Genomic DNA, 1,298 nt, shown 5'->3' on the forward strand with positions numbered 1-1,298 from the left:
GGCACGGTTTTTCTGCACATTTGGACACGGTCATGAGGGGGCGGAGCCTAAATTGCAACCCTGGCACGGTTTTGCCGCACGGTTTTTCTCGACTCCGCCCACTTTCCCCGGTTTTTTCCCCGGAATTTGCGGGGTCTCAAAAAATTGCCTTTCAAATTCTAGCTCAATAAATTCTATTTTTTCAGAATCGACAAACAGCCGCGTCCTCTATCTTTCGATCTTCTCGATGCTCTGCCTTCTCGGTCTCGCCATTTGGCAAGTGCTCTTCTTGCGAAACTATTTCAAGTCGAAGAAGCTCATCGACTAGGCCAATTTACACACCTCTAATTATTTTTTTTTCTAATTTATATAAATTCAATTTTCGGTTCTCCAAAAACGTCTTGCTTTTTTCTTCCTTCATCTCCATTCTCTCCCATCCCCAAAAATTTATGTGATTTTCTTTAAGACTCTTCTTTCTACTAGATAATGATGATAATGAGTATTTCGTTGGATTGTAGTTGTCACATATTTATTGTCTCTCGCTAATCCACACAAGTATCAAACAAGGGTAAAGTGTATAGTGTAATTTTTCGTCTCTTTTTCGTTAATTGTTTCCCGATTTTTGTTTTTCATGGAATAAAAAACTTTAAAGCACACTTTATTGAAAACAACCTGACTGTTGAAATAGACGGTCGATTTACGAAGCTCTGTCGAAAAACGTAAGCAGATGAAATGAAATTGTCTTCAAGTTTAGGGGAATTTTCTGAACCGAGTTGGTAAAAATGGGATCGATAACATCTCTAGTATAGTATCAGCTGTTTACCAACATTTTTTCGCGAAAGTGCTGATTATTAAGTCTCTGTATTCCGATAATAAATAGTCTCCAACTCAGATCATACAGTATCCGATTCAAAGCAACCTTCCCAATCACCTGTCTAGTTCACGCTCTCCCACAGAACAATTCCGAACTGCAAATTAATTTTTGATCTACAGAAAAATGTTTGGCGCGATCACAATTGCAGGTCTAAAACCATAATTTCAGAGTTTTTTATCTGATTTTGTGGAGTTCCAAGATGATTCAAATGATTTTTAAAAAATTAATTAGTGGTTATAGATTCATGTATGGTCGTTTTCCGGAAGAAAAAAATGTCAAAAATGGTCATTTTGAAAGTTTTTTACAGAAAAAATCTCACTCCTCTTTCAGTTTTTGACATTTCTAGGAGTTCTATAGCTCGAAAAAACCGCAATTATTTTCTCTACATTTTCTATAGATCAATTTTTAATTCGTCTGATAAAACTTTTTTTTATTATTCAAAAAC

At 35.8% G+C, this 1,298-nt stretch overlaps 1 protein-coding gene across 1 annotated transcript in view; it reads left to right on the forward strand.

Moving 5' to 3' along the window:
- Positions 1–307, forward strand: part of CBG23171 — a gene marked incomplete at both ends in the record, with an annotated part of 1,215 nt that extends 908 nt beyond the window's left edge. The window contains one exon of the mRNA XM_002636452.1: positions 186–307. Coding sequence (XP_002636498.1) covers positions 186–307 — 122 coding nt within the window. The remainder of the gene's footprint in view (positions 1–185) is intronic.
- Positions 308–1,298: the final 991 nt, after the last annotated feature.

Source organism: Caenorhabditis briggsae (genome assembly GCF_000004555.2).
Source record: "Caenorhabditis briggsae complete genome, chrV, whole genome shotgun sequence".
Classification (NCBI taxonomy): domain Eukaryota; kingdom Metazoa; phylum Nematoda; class Chromadorea; order Rhabditida; family Rhabditidae; genus Caenorhabditis; species Caenorhabditis briggsae.